The 13,076-nt window shown below is 44.2% G+C and overlaps 1 protein-coding gene across 1 annotated transcript in view; it reads left to right on the top strand.

Annotated features, from left to right (window-relative positions):
* Positions 1 to 13,076, top strand: part of LOC124554047 (adenylate cyclase type 5-like) — a 589,866-nt gene that overhangs the window by 513,231 nt on the left and 63,559 nt on the right. The window contains exon 19 of the mRNA XM_047128083.1: positions 6,721 to 6,845. Coding sequence (XP_046984039.1) covers positions 6,721 to 6,845 — 125 coding nt within the window. The remainder of the gene's footprint in view (positions 1 to 6,720; positions 6,846 to 13,076) is intronic.

Below are 13,076 nucleotides of genomic sequence, written 5' to 3'. Positions count from 1 at the left end.
GTATGACAGTAGCGGCGAAAACACTCCAGAGGAAACTCGTCCACAAGCAGTGGTTACAAGTCGCCCCTGACTACGGCATGAGCTACCATTATAGTTAGTACAGACGAATTTGGAAGGCTTTCCGTACATGGATTGAAATTTCACCCACATCCCACGGTTAGGGGACGTACTTCACGCGTGATGAGCCAGCACTGATGTGGTCCGAGGTGAACAAGTCGAAGAGATCCTGTGCCTCAGTCGGCAACGCCACCTTGCCGCAGTCCTCTGGGATCCTTTGTCTCAGCTCACCTCAAAAGTGAAGTGTACACTAATGGCAGTGACGCGATTGACGAATTGCAGCGGCAAAGTATTCAGGGTGGTCCATTGATGGTGACCGGGCCAAATATCTCACGAAATAAGCATCAAACGAAAAAACTACAAAGAACGATACTTATAAAGGCACATTTGCATGCCGTGCGTGAGTTTCCTCGGAAACGCGAAATCTTAATTAAATAATTAATCTGTGACAAATAAATAAAGCCTATGGCACAGAACTGCAGCGCTGTGTCGCTGATAAAACAAAAACAGAATTAGGATACTCTTATGTTTCTTTAAGAGGAGAGGTCTTGGACAAGTGGTGCGGGAAGCACGTATATTTCATTGACTGGCACACCGCCATATTTGATGTTATATAAGAACACTGCGAGTTGCAATCTTACTAGGCACTCGATTCTGTAAAGAATTTATATTTATGAAAGTAAGTAGAATTATTTAACTGTAGGTTTATTCGTTGAATATATCTGATTTAACTAACTGTGTAAACTTTCTATGTTTAGTAGACAGTCACCTCTGTACGACGTATTGACATGGCTGGCAAATTATTCTAATATTGAGATTTAGATTTGAGTCCGCACCTACCGCAGCAGTCTTTGGAAACGATTTAAATACGAAGTCCGATTATTTGAGTCTTATTTCACGGTCAACTACGAATAACATTACATTTACGAAAAAGCCATTGTCAAGCGTCTGATACCGAATGATTAAACGTCCACGTTCCAGATAAGCAAATATTAATTACATCCTATCACTATCATACATAATTAACAATTAATATTTTATTTATTTATTTTATATACTGGTCTAGCTTGAAGGGGGAAACCAGATGGCGCTATGGTTGGTCCGCTAGATGGCGCTGTCATAGGTCAAACGGATATCAACTGCGCTTTTTAAAATAGGAACCCCCATTTTTAATTACATATTCGTGTAGTACGTAAAGAAATATGAATGTTTTAGTCGGACCACTTTTTACACTTTGTGATAGATGGCGCTGTAATAGTCACAGACATATGGCTCACAATTTTGGACGAACAGTTGGTAAAAGGTAGGTTTTGTAAATTAAAATACAGAACGTAGGTATGTTTGAATATTTTATTTCAGTTGTTCCAATGTCATAAATGTACCTTTGTGAACTCATCATTTCTGTGAACGCATGCTGTTACAGCGTGAATACCTCTAAATACCACATTAATGCAATAAATGCTAAAAATGATGTCCGTCAACCTCAATGCATTTGGGAATACGTGTAAAGACATTCCTCTCAACAGCGAGTAGTTCGCCTTCCGTTATGTTCGCACATGCATTGACAATGCGCTGACGCAGGTTGTCAGGCGTTGTCGGTGGATCACGATAGCAAATATCCTTCAACTTTCCCCACAGAAAGAAATCCGTGGACGTCAGATCTGGTGAACGTGTGGGCCACTGTATGGTACTTCGACGACCAATCCACCAGTCATGAAATATGTTATTCTATACCGCTTCAGCCGCAAGCGAGCTATGTGCTGGACATCCATCATGTTGGAAGTACATCGCCATTCTGTCATTCAGTGATACATCTTGTACTATCAGCGGTAGAACATTACGTAGCAAATTAGCATACATCCCACCACTTAGATTGCCATCGATAAAATGGGGCCCAGTTATCCTTCCTCCCATAACGCCGCACCATACATTAACCCGCCAAGGTCGCTGATGTTCCACTTGTGGCGGCCATCTTGGATTTTACGTTGCCCAATAGTGCATATCATGCCGGTTTACGTTACCGCTGTTGGTGAATGATGCTTCGTCGCTAAATAGAACGCGTGCAAAAAATCTGTCGTCAGCCCGTAATTTTTCTTGTGCCCAGTGTCAGAACTGTACACGACGTTCAAAGTCGTCGACATGCAATTCCTGGTGTATAGAAATATGGTACGGCTGCAATCGATGTTGATGTAGCATTCTCAACACCGACGTTTTTGAGATTCCCGATTCTCGCACAATTTGTCTGCTACTGATGTGCGGATTAGCCGCGACAGCAGCTAAAACACCTACTAGGGCATCATCATTTGTTGCAGGTCGTGGTTGACGTTTCACATGTGGCTCAACACTTCCTGTTTCCTTAAATAACGTAACTATCCGACGAACAGTCGGGGCACTTCGATGATGTCGTCCAGGATACCGAGCAGCATACATAGCACACGCCCGTTGGGAATTGTAATCACAATAGCCATACATCGACACGATATCGACCTTTTCCGCAATAGGTAAACGGTCCATTTTAACACGGGTTATGCATCACGAAGCAAATACCGGCAGAATGTTACGTGATACCACGTAGTTATACGTTTGTGACTATTACAGCGCCATCTATCACAAAGCGAAAGAAGTGGTCCAACTAAAACATTCATATTTCTTTACGTACTACACGAATATGTAATAGAAATGGGGGTTCCTATTTAAAAAAAAAAAACGCAGTTGATATCCGTTTGACCTATGGCAGCGCCATCTAGCGGGCCAACCATAGCGCCATCTGGTTCCCCCCTTCAAGCTAGACGAGTTTCGTTCTTTGGAGTTTTTCCGCTTGATGCTTATTTCGCGAGATATTTAGCCCGGTCACTATCAAGGGACCACCCTGTATACTCTTCTCAAGATTTACGAGATGATCTGCATTCATTTACGACAACTAGGCGTGTGAAGCCTCTTTAAGTGGTGCGAGTGTACAGCAAATTTTCATCGCGGGTAAGATGGTTAGTAAAGTTAATAAACCCATCGAGAATGTTAGGTGAATACTATTGCTAGAAAGAGCATATGAGCAGTTATTAGCATCACACTTACTTGGGGACCGTACGAACTTCCCCTCACAGTTTCGATTCATATTGACAGGGTGTGCAGGACACGCCTAGGACTCTAACAGACGTAAACAGCAAGACGAGAGTCTCAACCGCTTTTGAGAAAATCGTGTTTAATTACAGGATGAAATCCTTGCAACACACTTTCACATCACACGTAGCTGTTTTCAAGTTGTTCTTTATTACAATACTATGTTAGCTAAGAAAGGGGAGCACGTTATGTTTTCTGCTTGGTCACCTAGGAAGCATGTTACTAGAGCTTTGCATATATTGTTTCATTCTGTTTAAAAATAAAATGACATTCGAAGCTATATTGTTGCTGTGTTCGTCTCTTTCTACGTCTTAACTGCAGCTGCTTACATCAGTGCAGCTTTTTTGGACTAGATGGCTGGGCAATGCCGTCAAAGTTAAATGTTTCCGTATAGCGGCCCCTCCGTATCATCGCTGAGTCTGTGTGCGAGTAACGCACAGCATAAAACATATCCTTATTATCGTACTTGAATGTGTTTCAGGGAGCTTGGTTTCGGCTGCACGTGAAACGAAAATCAAAGAGGTTCTAACAAATGCGGGAGAATACAGTATGTAATGTTTACATCAGATTTATTCTTGCGATGAACGCATTGTAAACAGGACAATACTTCATAGTGAAGCCAGTGGTGGCTCACATGCATACACTCGCAGTTATCTTGGAAACGGCATATTTGCCAATCCATGTTTAACAGAACCTATTTGTTCTATTATTGGATACTTAACCACGCGTTATTTTTTGCTATTGCTTTCCTTACATCCCCTATATTCATTTTCCTACGTTAGTTCCTGGCTTTATTCCTATTAGGGTTTATTGGTGTTGCTTTTCCTCTTCCTAATAGTGTTTTCAGTCGTATTTTCTTTCCTGTTTCTATCCGTTCTTGGTTTTGTTTCTATTCTTGTAATTGTAGATTACTCTTTTTATGTCGTATATTGTTTTCATCTTTTTTTTCTATTTTCATTTCAATTCCAGTTCTGGTTTTAATTACTCTTCCTGTTTCTTCTGCTGTTCTGGTTTCTATGCCTCTTTCTGCTAATGCTCGTCTCATATTCTCATACGATTACCACCCAACTGCACACTTCATTTCAAAAACTGCAAACGCTACTTCTGCTTCAACAATCTCCACTTAGTAATCCTCTGTTACAAATTTCCCAAAAAGGGATAATTATTAGAAATAACAGCAAAATTTAAATGTAAGCGCAAATCATGTCTCCTGGATAATTTCTTCTATTCCGTGGACGAATTTATGTTTACAACATTATCAGTTACCATGAATATAACGATTTATTGACAAACAAACAACTGGATTCAGAAAATATCGTTATCGTGATATACAGCTCGCCCTTTATTCACACAAAGTAATGAGTGTTAGCGACAGGGAATTTCAAATGGATTCCACATTTTTAGATTTCCAGAAGGCTTATGACACAATGCTTCACAAACGACTTCTAATTAAATTGCGTTCCTGTGCAGTAACGTCTCAGTTGTGTGACTGGATTCGTGATTCCCTGTCGGAAAGGTCACAGTTCGTAATAACTGACGGAAATTCATCGCGTAAAACAGACGTCATATCTGGCGTTCCCCAAGGAAGTGTTACAGGCCCTCTGTTGTTCCTGATCTACATAATCAAATTAGGAGACAATCTGACCTTCATCTTAGATTATTTGCAGATGATTATGTCATTTACCGTCCTGTAAGGTCGTCAGATGATCAAAACGAATTGCAAAAGCATTTAGACAAGATATCTGTACGATGCGAAAAGTGGCAGTCGACTGTGAATAATGAAAAGTGAGAACTCAACCACATGAGTGCTAAAAGGAATCCGCTAAATTTCGGTTGCGTAATAAATCACACAAATCTAAAGGATGTGAATACAACTAAATACTTAGGGATTATTGCTACGAATAACGTAAATTGGAACAGTCACATGCAATATATTGTGGGGCAGGCATACCACAGACTGCGTTTTCCTTGCAGAGCACTTAGACAGGTGTACCGAAGAGATTGCTTACACTACAGTTGTCCGTCCTCTTCTGGGTATTTCTGTGCGGTGCAGGATCCGCATCAGATAGGATTGACGGAGGACATCGAAGAAGTTCAAAGAAGGGCAGTTCGTTTTGTATCATCGTGAAACAGAGGAGAGAGTACCACGGATATGATACGCGAATTGGGGTGGTAAACATTTAAACAGATGCGTTTTTCGTGGCGGTAGGATCTTCTGATGAAATTTTAATGAGCAACTTTCTCCTCCGAATGCAAAAATATTTTGTAGGCGTCCACTTACATAGAGAGAAATGGTCACTGTAATAAAATAAGAGGAATCAGAGTTCGCACGGAAAGATTTAAGTGTTCGTTTTTCTCGCGAACTTGTCGAGAGCGGAACAGTAGAGATGTAACTTGATGGTGGTTCGATGAACCCTCTGTCAGACACTTGATTGTAAATTCCGGAGTAGTCATGGAGGCGTAGACGTTATACAGAAAAAACACCTTGTTCTTATGTGTAGTTGCATGAGTAGGACTAATAAAATAATGTCTTCATTAGCTCTGGCAGTAATCACGTATACATCTTCTCTAAACTGACTCGTTCCGCCGCATTTGGATTAAAGAATCGTTGAAATCATCTATGAAGCCTGTAACTCACTGGATAACTACCTAGCCGCGCTCTAATGATGATGTTTGGTTTGTGGGGCGTTCAACTGCGTGGTCATGAGCGCCCATACAAAGTCCCAGTTTCTACACAGTCCAATTTTTAGCCACTGTCACGAATGACGATGATGATGAAATGATGAGGACAACACAAACACCCAGTCCCCGGGCAGAGAAAATCCCCAACCAGGTCGGGAATCTAACCTGGGACCCTGTGATCCAGAGGCAGCAACGCTAGCCACAAGACCACGAACTGCGGACAACCGCAATCTAGACTGCCAGCACGGCACTACATGGATACTGACTTACGAGCGGAGGCCATGACTTTGGGATCACGGATTTACTTCAAACTCCGTAGACCTTTAATAGGCAATTAAAACGGTATAATGTGCAAGCCGTATGATGCACTACTCTGGCAATTCCTAGAAACGTTCAAGAGAAGTTTTACGTATCTGTTATGTGGCTAATGTATCTGTGCACAAGTAGCGGACGTTCGAATTCATGGTGGTTATGTGGTTAGTGGTGTAGCGCCGTTGGACGAACGTGTATGAAGCGACGTTTCGACTCCCACTCCAACATAATTTTTGTCGTAGGAGTGCAAATTCTGCGATATTTCAAAAATTTGGAACTACAGTATTGGTGGTTGCTGTGTTAGCAACGTCTCACCGCTACGCAGGGTAACTGCCAAATGGGGCGTGCCCCTGTGTTTGCAGCTCGAAGCGTCGAGGTGCAAAGTAGTTTTGGGTACCTTACCAAATTGCATGTACAAGGCATTTCGCTGATCTGTGACCCCAGCGTCGTGGCCTCCCCTTTTTACCTACATTGACAAGTATGGCTCATCTTCTCTAGTCTAGCAAAAGAGTCAGAGCGAAAGCTACTTTGGGTTTGGTGCACGTGTTTCAGGCATCAACATCGGCCCGGTGGTTGCTGGAGTAATCGGAGCCCGCAAGCCCCAATACGACATCTGGGGGAACGCCGTGAACGTGGCCAGCCGCATGGACTCCACAGGCGTGCTCGACAAGATACAGGTCAGTGGTGTGGTAGCTTCTGATGCCAGGGATGGGGGTTGTGACAGATCTTACTTTGTGCTGGCTGTCTGAGTACTGCTACACAACATACAGGTCGCTGGTGTGCACCCTACAGATCAGCATCTCCATTTGGACTGACACGTTTACAGTGAGGAAGGTTGGAATCTTAAATAGGGGCATACCATTAGTGGGTATGAAAATGATAAAAGCTGCAGGTCTGTGTGACAGGTAGAATGCTCATCAGAGTGCATTACACTGAAATGATTGTGATGTTGGTGGGCAAACGGAGAAGAATGGTGGGACGACCCCAAAGCAAAACGGCTGGTGACCTCACCAAGAAAACAAGTAGAATTTAACAAGAGTAAATCAAACAAGATATCACCAATCACTTAACTTCTAATAAACTGCGATTTCTCGAGAAGATCTGGCGCAGCAACCCCAAATCGCTCTCCTGAACCGTCCGCTGCCAGCCGCTTCAACGGACGTAGGAAGGCACGCTGATCTCCCGTCTCACGGCGTTGCGGCTCGCCCCGGCCAGACTGATGTCGTGGGTTGATTCCTGTTGCTCTCGTGTCGACCGCTAAGCCACTACCCCTCGCTATACGGCGCGGCCCACTGGAATCACGTGGCGACCTCACATGCGCCAACGCTCAAGGCGGACAAGTCATCTGGTGTCTCAGTGCGCAACCGACCAACCGATCGATCCAACCGCCAATGACCATTGCCTGAGCAAACTCTAGCAGACTGGCGGCGTAACGCGCATACTCAGATGCAGGAACTAAGCCTCGACCGGGCGACCACACTCTTACTGGCGGAGTGGAAAGACTCATTTTGCCGGCTTTAAAGGTTGATCCGACGACAGACATACTAGCACTCCGAACGACAGACTGACACTAACTGCCTAACAAATGCGGACGAGAGACAGAATAGCAAGCTGGGGACGAGAGACTGACCCCGACTGACCGACTGGCGAGGTTTTTTTTTTCCTTTATTGTATTTCGATTCCCCCCAAAGGGGGCGGGCTGGCAGTAGCTTAGTACGCTGCTCTACAGCCTACATACTCCGGAAGAAGAAAAGAAACAAGAAACAGGCGATAAAACGGTGACTTAAAGTGTAAAATGGCGAAAAAATGCGGAAAGTTAAAACAGAAAGCAAAGGGGTTGGCAATGTTAATAATATACACAGGAATCAGACAGGTAACATAGTAGACACACAATTAAAAAAAAAAAAACCATGGCGACAGTCCGATTTCTGTTCGCAAGAGATAAAAAATCACAGCCAGCGACAGTATGATGGCCATTCGCAACACTTCCCAAGAGGAAAAACGAAAAGGGGGGGAACCAAGGAGGGAGAGGACTCATAAGGGGGGAGAGGGACAGGGCAGATGCGAGAGGGAATGAGAAAAGGGAGAGGAGGGAGATGCAAAAGGACTCGGGGGAGAGAAGGGTGCAGAGAGAGGGGAGGTGGGGAAAAAAGAGGATGGAAGGGGGGGAGAGGGATCCCGGGAAAAGGACAGAGGAAAGGAGGGTGAGTGAGGATCAGAGTTGATAGGAGGGATAAATGGAGGGAGAGAGGGCATCATCTGGGAGGGGGAGTTGATGGAAGCCACCTTGGGAAAGGAGATGAAGGGTGTGCAACTGGCGAGCTGATAGCGCCCCTTAAATGCACGTGAACAGGCAACCTTTCCCCTTTCCCACCAGAGGGAGACACCAAAGCTGCGATTGCCACAGCGGCGCCACATCCAGAAACGGAGGGCAACTGCTTCACACTACTCGCTGCATCGCGCTCTTCAAAACAGCAATTTTTACCACGGCTCAACCCAGTCCCTAGGCGGGGAAAATCCCTGAGCCAGCCTGGGCCTTGTGATCCAGAGGCAGCAACACTAGGCACTAGACAACGAGCTGCGGACACCACACTGAGATGATAAGTCATGGGAGAGTGATATGCACATACACAGATAGCAGTAGTGTCACAAACAAAAAGTATAAAAGACCATTGTATTGGCGGGGTTGTCATTTGTACTCAGATGATTCACATGAACAGGTTTCCGATGTGATTATAGCCGCACGACGGGAATTAGCAGACTGTGAACGCGGAATGGTAGTTGGAGTTAGATGCTTGGGACATTCCACTTCGGAAATCGATAGGGAATATAATATTGCGGGATCCACAGTGTCAAGAGTGTGCCGAGACTACCAGGTTAGTGGCGCTGTCTCTTACCACAGACAATGCAGTGACCGACGGTCTTCACATAACGACCGAGAGCAGCGCCATTTATGTAGAGTTGTCAGTGCTAACAGACGAGCAACACGGTGCGAAATAAGCGCAGAAATCAATGTGGCACGAACGTATCCGTTAGGACATTAGAGCGAAGTTTTGTGTGAAAGGGCTACAACACCAAACGACCGACAGGAGTGTCTTTGGCAGCAACACAACAGCACCTGTAGCGCCTCTCCTGGGCTCGTGACCATATTGGTTGGACGTTAGACGACTGGAAAACAGTGGATGCTGAGATGAATCCTCAAATAGCTGGCGAGAGCCTGTTATAAGGTTCGAGTGCGGCGCAGATCACAAGATGACGTGGACCCCAGTTGTCAACATAGCACTGTGCCAGCTAGTGGTGGTGGCCCCATAATGGTCTGGGCTGTGTTTATGTGGAATGGACTGGATCCTGGTTATGGTCGCCTACACAGAGACCGTTTGCAGCCAGTCATAGACTTCATGTTCCGAAACAACGATGGAACTTTTGTTGGTGATAATGCGTCATGTTACAGAGCCTCACTTGTTCAGGATTCGCTTAAAGAACACTTTGCGAACATTTGAGCGAATGATTTGGCCATTCAGATCGCTCGACGTGAATCCCATCGAACATTTATTGGACTTAACCGAGAGGTCAGTGCGTGCAAAAGACTCTGCTCTGGCAACACCTTCGGAATTATGGATGGCTGAAGAGCGAGCATGGCTCAATATTTCTGCAGGGAGCGTCCAACGACTTGTTGAGTCCATGGGACGTCGAGCTGTTGCACTATGCCCGGACGAAAGGAGATCCGACACGATATTAGAAGGTACCCCATGACTTTTGCCACATCAGTGTAATTTAAAACTGAATTTTACGTAAACTGGACGCGGTGATACATCTGGAATGCAATGCCTAACTGTAAATGGTTTATCTCTTATCCTGACTGTAATGTGAAAGTGGCCCCAACTAATTTTCATGGCTTACCTGTAGCAACGGACACTGGGTATTGCTAGAACGAAATCACAGCGCAGCAACAAACCAAGTACATAAGACATACAGCCTTGCTCAGTCCAGTACAAGGAATTTTCTCAGTGGATTATGCTTTCAAAGACGGTGTTCCGGAAAGTGCTATCGACAACACACATACACTACTGGCCATTAAAATTGCTACACCACGGAGATGTGCTACAGACGCGAAATTTAACCGACAGGAAGAAGATGCTGTGATATGAAAATGATTAGCTTATCAGAGCATTCACACAAGGTTGGCGCAGGTGGCGACATCTACAACGTGATGACATGAGGAAAGTTTCCAACCGATTTCTCATACACAAACAGCAGTTGATCGGTGTAGCCTGGTGAAACGTTGTTGTGATGCCTCGTGTAAGGAGGAGAAATGCGTACCATCACGTTTCCGACTTTGATAAAGGTCGGATTGTAGCCTATCGCGATTGCGGTTTAGAGATCCAATGACTGTTAGCAGAATATGGAATTGGTGGGTTCAGGAGAGTAATACGGAACGCCGTGCTGGATCCCAACGGCCTCGTATCATTAGCAGTCGAGATGACAGGCATCTTATCCGCATGGCTGTAACGGATCGTGCAGCCACGTCTCGATCCCTGAGTCAACAGGTGAAGACGTATGCAAGACAACAACCATCTGCACGAACAGTTCTATGACGTTTGCAACATCATGGGCTATCATCTCGGAGACCATGGCTGCGGTTAACCTTGATGTTGCATCACAGACAGGAGCGCCTGCGATAGTGTACTCGACGACGAACCTGGGTGCACGAATGGCAAAACGTCATTTTTTCGGATGAATCCAGGTTCTGTTTACAGTATCATGATGGTCGTATCCATGTTTGGTGACATCGCGGTGAACGCACATTGGAAGCATGTATTCGTCATCGCCATACAGGCGTATCATCCGGCATGATGGTATGGGGTGCTATTGGTTACACGTCTCGGTCACCTCTTGTTCGCATTGATGGCACTTTGAACAGTGGACGTTACATTTCAGATGTGTTTCGACCCGTGGCTCTACCCTTCATTCGATCCCTGTGAAACCCTACATTTCAGCAGGATAATGCATGACCGCATGTTGCAGGTCCTGTACGAGCCTTTCTGGATACAGAAAATGGTCGACCGCTGCCCTTTCCAGCACATTCTCCAGATCTCTCACCAATTGGAAACGTGTGGTCAATGGTGGCCGAGTAACTGGCTCGTTGCAATACGCCAGTCACTACTCTTGATGAACTGTGGTATCGTGGTGAGGCTGCATGGGCAGCTGTACCTCTACACGCCATCCGAGCTCAGTTTGACTCAATGCCCAGGCGCATCAAGGCCGTTATTACGGCCAGAGGTGGTTGTTCTGGGTACTGATTTCTCAGGATCTATGCACCCAAATTGCGTGAAAATGTAATCACATGTCAGTTGTAGTATAATATGTTTGTCCAATGAATACCCGTTTATCATCTGCATTTCTTCTTGGTGCAGCGATTTTAATGGCCAGTAGTGTAATCAAGGAATAAACTCTCGTGAGGAGACAGTGGTAGAATTTTAGACTTGCTAAATGATTGAAAAGAAGTTAACCATCCAAAAATACTCTACAGTGAATGCTCATTCTTTGACAATTGCAATGATCTTTATAAAAATTACTTTTTGCAAAAAATGTTACTTTGCCTTGAAGTGAATTAAACGAATGGTAAAGCAGTGGTAAATTTCTGAACCCGAGTGCAAGATATGTGAACTGGTAACTTTGTCCAAACACGTTTCATTAATCGAACTAAGTAACCCAAACCGATGAAGAAAAATGCATTAAGTCTTTCCCTTATTCAGACACATCACAATTTACGCACGAGAAAGCAGTGCAGCAGCAACGTTACCTGAAAATTTTCACTTCTCAAATTAATCTGCACCAAATTACATTTCCAGATCTGAACACCCTGTGTACTTTTGTCTCCGTGTGTAGCAAACTATTTCCAAACTGTCCAGTAGTGTGTCCAGTATCGCACTTACTTGGCTCCTCTTGGAATGCTACAGCTAGGATAACAGTCGTTTTACAACATTTCCTGCAAACGGGACGTTATTCTGAAGTCGCGTGCAATACTGACGACCGCATGATTGGCTGTGACGAGGAAGAATATGAATGTTATTGCTCCTCGATTCACTCGCAGCAATTTAAACCTTCCTCTTTGGTTCCTGCCTAACCGCACGCTCGGTAATCGCTAAATATTTGTTTCATCCTTCGTTCTCAGATCAGACGGAATGTAAAAACACCAAATATTGCAGGAAATACTTGTATTACATTCATCATAGCAACGCAAACACGGAAAAAAATATTGGCGTATAGCAAAATTCGAACCCATAACAACAGATTCCTGAAACAACGACGTTATCCATTAAGTTACCGCGCAATTGCGTGATCTTTACTTCCTGTCTTTATAGTATTTATTGAAGGTTTATGTTGCTGATACGTTATTAAGTTACATTTTATGATAAAGGTGAAGTTATAACCCTACCACTACTATTGTAATTTAGTATGCTTTTACCTAAATAACAGGAAACCCTGTCTCTATGTTGCCACGCATACTATACCCCAACAGAACAAAAAGTCTTGTCACTGGAAAAGTCAAATTTAGTTTAGTTTCCAAATAAAGTCCACTATGGTAAGACAGTCCCGTTAATAGGAAACGTTAATCAACAGAGTTACCTTTTTTACAGGGTTTGACCGTGTGTTGTGTCTAATGGAAAAGTATATCAGACTATTCAATTCTTTTCCTAAGACCTTACCCAGCGGTTACATAGAAACACAGTATGAATGTTATTATTCAGATGCTATGTCAACGCGGGTCCAACTTCATTTAGTAGTTTAAAAGTTGTACTAACGGTCGCCAGCCTATCCAGGCAATGAAACAGTGATGTATTGGAAAAGCAGAAGTATGAATTTTGCCTACTTTCTTGCTACCATTTAATTTGGTTCTTCAAATA

This window comes from Schistocerca americana, chromosome 11 (genome assembly GCF_021461395.2).
Source record: "Schistocerca americana isolate TAMUIC-IGC-003095 chromosome 11, iqSchAmer2.1, whole genome shotgun sequence".
Classification (NCBI taxonomy): Eukaryota; Metazoa; Arthropoda; class Insecta; order Orthoptera; family Acrididae; genus Schistocerca; species Schistocerca americana.
Note: the sequence above shows the minus strand (reverse complement) of the source record. Positions and strands in the feature narration are given on the sequence as shown.